Here is a 3,539-nt window from a genome sequence, read left to right on the forward strand (position 1 = left end):
GAAGAGCGAGCAGTAGCAGCCAGGATGTAACATGGAACAGGGCAGTAAAGTAGAAGGTACTGCAAAAACAAATTGCATGAAAAAATTATAGAAACAAATCTGTTTTAACTAGACCCATCTTTACCTGTATGCATTTTTTGAAACTGGCCGGGGGTCAAATTTGAATAGAAGGATGCACATTGATATTTAAATCTTGCTTCTTCCACAAAGGCTCAGTGCAAGGGCATTCTGTAACAGCCTACAAAGTAAACAAAGATTATCTATTACACAGCAAATTATAAAAAAGATAACCTTGCTTTTATGCTGAAGCTTGAAGACCACAATGTTCTCACTAGTAGCTCACAATAAAAATACAAAATGGAACAGGACTTCCAAAACAGACTTGTTTCAATGAATGATTTACTACCAAAATTCTTATGGTAGCAGTTTAAAAGTTATGCTGGCTAATTCAGATTTTTAGGAAAGAAACATGCATCAGGAAAATACTGACATAGTCTACAGTGACCTTTACTGGTCAACATAAAGCTTACACAAAAACAATCACAATTATGTAGAGGGACAAATATTTTTAACACTTCAGTGCCTTTCTAGGCATTATTACTGGGTACCTGCTTTGATAGTTCTTTTTGTCACCCCATCAACTCTGATTGATGTTATCACAGTTTAAGTTACATTCGTGCTTTTAGTAACTCCAAATATCAAAACAGTATTATCTATCTTGGGCTCCACCTGCCGGCCTTGAAGAAAGCGTAAGTGTTGATAGGTCCTATATAAACAGTTCAACCTTTTTTTTTTATTCAGACAGAAGTGTTTAAGCCAGATACAACAGAGCCACTCCTTAAAACTGCAACAATACTTAATCTGCAAAGGAGGCGACCAACGTTTTTTGGTACCTTCTTCGATGAAAGCTGACACCACATTTCCAATACGTGTTGTGTTTTTATACCCAGGGTTGGATGTAAGGCTTAAAATTCTTTACAAAAAAAAAGAAATCCAATCAAAAGGCCAGGTTGTAGCACAACAACTGCCTTATGGATTTTTTTTCAACACAATACAAGAAAGAATATGCAACACAACAAAGTCTGCAGAACAGGGGAAAATACTTCCACTCGAAGGTGACAGCAAAACTTACTGCTCTCTGGATAATGAGCTTTTATAAAATCTAGTTTGATTAATTCTAGTCAATAAGACAACAGTTACTAAGGATGAAACGATAGCAGCAGTCTCCTATTTCTGTAATATGTTTCTGGTTCGCTGTCTAACTTATGCCTAATACACACCAACCAGCTTGACAAGAATAACAAACATCCTGTAATTAAGATTCTGCTCCAAATGGCACCACTGATTTGGAAATGACATTAAAGTAACGAACATTCTTATTCTGCGCTACTGTGCTCCCTGAGACAGTGCAGTGTGCTGTTTTGCTCCTTTTAACGATCTGTTAAAAGCCTGAGTGGATACATGCCAGCATAAGGTAGCATTTAGAGGGACTATCAAGAGACCAAAACATGATAGATTGTGTATGTTCTTTTCATAGGGTTCTACCATCATTTGGTTGATTAGAAGCAATCAGTTCACAATTTGGCACAAAACCATTTCAGCATTAAGAACTCCCAGTAGCAGCCTTTGAAAAATGAAGCCATTTGTTATGTATTTTGTTTTCACAAATGAAGCATCATAAATAACGTCTGTCAGTTACTGCAGTGATCTCAATTGCTTCTCAGCTGATCCAAAACTGTTGTTTAGGTGCAGTCTAAGAGACAGCTAAAGGTCATTAGTCACTGGATTCTGATAGTTTTATGTACCACAACAATAACTCACCTTCAGCAGAGTCTAAAGCTATTTTACTGCCTCTTCTGAACTTGTTGAAAGGAAACCGAACACTACACTCTTCAAATGCCCGTGAAATAATACAACTGGATGAATTTCTTTTCAGTAGATGAATGAGATTTTTTAATATATGTACTGAACTTTAATGGAAAATAGGAGTTAGTCTTCACTGCAAGAGACTAATGCAAAGTAGAACACTTACGAGAACACAGAACATAACATGTAAGGTGCATGCCACTCCCAAGGTTAAAGAGCTCATTTTATTTTCAGTTCTCAGTTTTTCTCTCAGCTCCCAAGAGAAGCAAAGGCCAGGAAACATCACCTTTCCCCTCACCATGTTTTAACAACATTTGCAAAGGAGGAAGTAAAACAGCCTTTCCCTCAGTTTCTCAAGTGCCAGCGTCTCTGCCGCAGATCCGCAGATTTCTTCCTCCTTTTGGACAAAGATCATTATTTTTAATGTTGGAAATTCTTAGGTTTTATTCAGTAAGGAAGCCTTCAGGGCAAGCAAGAAAATCTGTTTTCCATTTCTTATTCATAGAAAGTCTATGTTACAAGTAGTTGGAGGAAATACTCAGTGGAAGAATTATATATACTTGCTCTTTTCTTATGTTCCTCCCTAGGGATATTACTCTAGATCCTTCCAGTGAAAGGATATCAGTCTCTGTGGACCTTTGACCTGACCCAGTATGGCTGGTCTTCTACTCTTAAGCTTAACTCGCTGTGATGGAAAGGCTGCAATCATCACTTAATGTGTGTTTTTATTCCCACTCTTCTCACCTCATCTACAGTAACTCTGAGCTTACTACCCACCCAGAACAAAAATTAGAGGGGCCATGGGGTGACAGACATCCTACAAACTTGGGGGGAGGAAGGGACCAAGAAAAAAAACCCACAAACCCACAGCAGGTAAGTAGATAAAAGAAGTCCAGCAAGTATCTTTTGTTAAGGAAAAACACATTCATTTCTTTCAAGATAGCAGATACAAAAAGAACACTGTACCACGAGAAGAGCTTCAAAGCTTATTGCTTTGAGTTCAAATAATCTTTCTAGGACACATAAGGCAAGGACAACAGAATTTTGTTACTTCTGCTGTTAACAAATTTATTAACTGTAATTTTAATGTGCTCTTCAAAGAAGCATATAAATGTAATTTGGCTGATCGCTACCATCAGCATTCAGCAGGTTCACTTGGAATTGCTCTCACAAAAGCAATGCTAGTGTCCAGGGCTACCTACTCTACTGCAGGTATGTTCTACATCTGGTTGTTTCTGCGTCCAAGAACAGAGTTGCTGTGATGGCAGACATCCTACTACTGAGTCTGAAACAAGTATTAGTTAACAAGCATAGCACCTAAGTGCCCAGATGCATTGCCAAACATACAAAAACAATTACAGAGAAAAATACAGGCCCACCCTTTAGCCACTTAATTTAAAATATTAACCAAGTACTTATAACAAAAATAGATAGCACATTGGCTTCAGTCAGAGCCAAGACACTTGAATCTCTGTATAGCCAGAATAATTCAAACTGCTGCCAAGAACTATGGGAAGCCCGAAAACAACTCAACTGAAAACGTTATTTAATGTAACTGAAAAACAGGTCAAGTTTCTGTCACATATTTTGACTTTCAAAACCAGCACCTTGTACTGCTGATATACAGTGGAGAGCGTGCTGGTAATCCAGCCTGTGTCAGCACAGCCTGTGTC

At 38.0% G+C, this 3,539-nt stretch overlaps 1 protein-coding gene across 1 annotated transcript in view; it reads right to left on the reverse strand.

Moving 5' to 3' along the window:
• Positions 1–242, reverse strand: part of TANGO2 (transport and golgi organization 2 homolog (Drosophila)) — a 21,369-nt gene extending 21,127 nt beyond the window's left edge. Inside the window, exon 1 of the mRNA XM_010135731.1 lies at positions 125–242. Within this exon, the coding sequence (XP_010134033.1) occupies positions 125–180 (56 nt within the window). The 5' untranslated portion in view covers positions 181–242. The remainder of the gene's footprint in view (positions 1–124) is intronic.
• Positions 243–3,539: the final 3,297 nt, after the last annotated feature.

This window comes from Buceros rhinoceros, unplaced genomic scaffold (genome assembly GCF_000710305.1).
Source record: "Buceros rhinoceros silvestris isolate BGI_N320 unplaced genomic scaffold, ASM71030v1 scaffold44304, whole genome shotgun sequence".
Lineage (NCBI taxonomy): Eukaryota > Metazoa > Chordata > Aves > Bucerotiformes > Bucerotidae > Buceros > Buceros rhinoceros.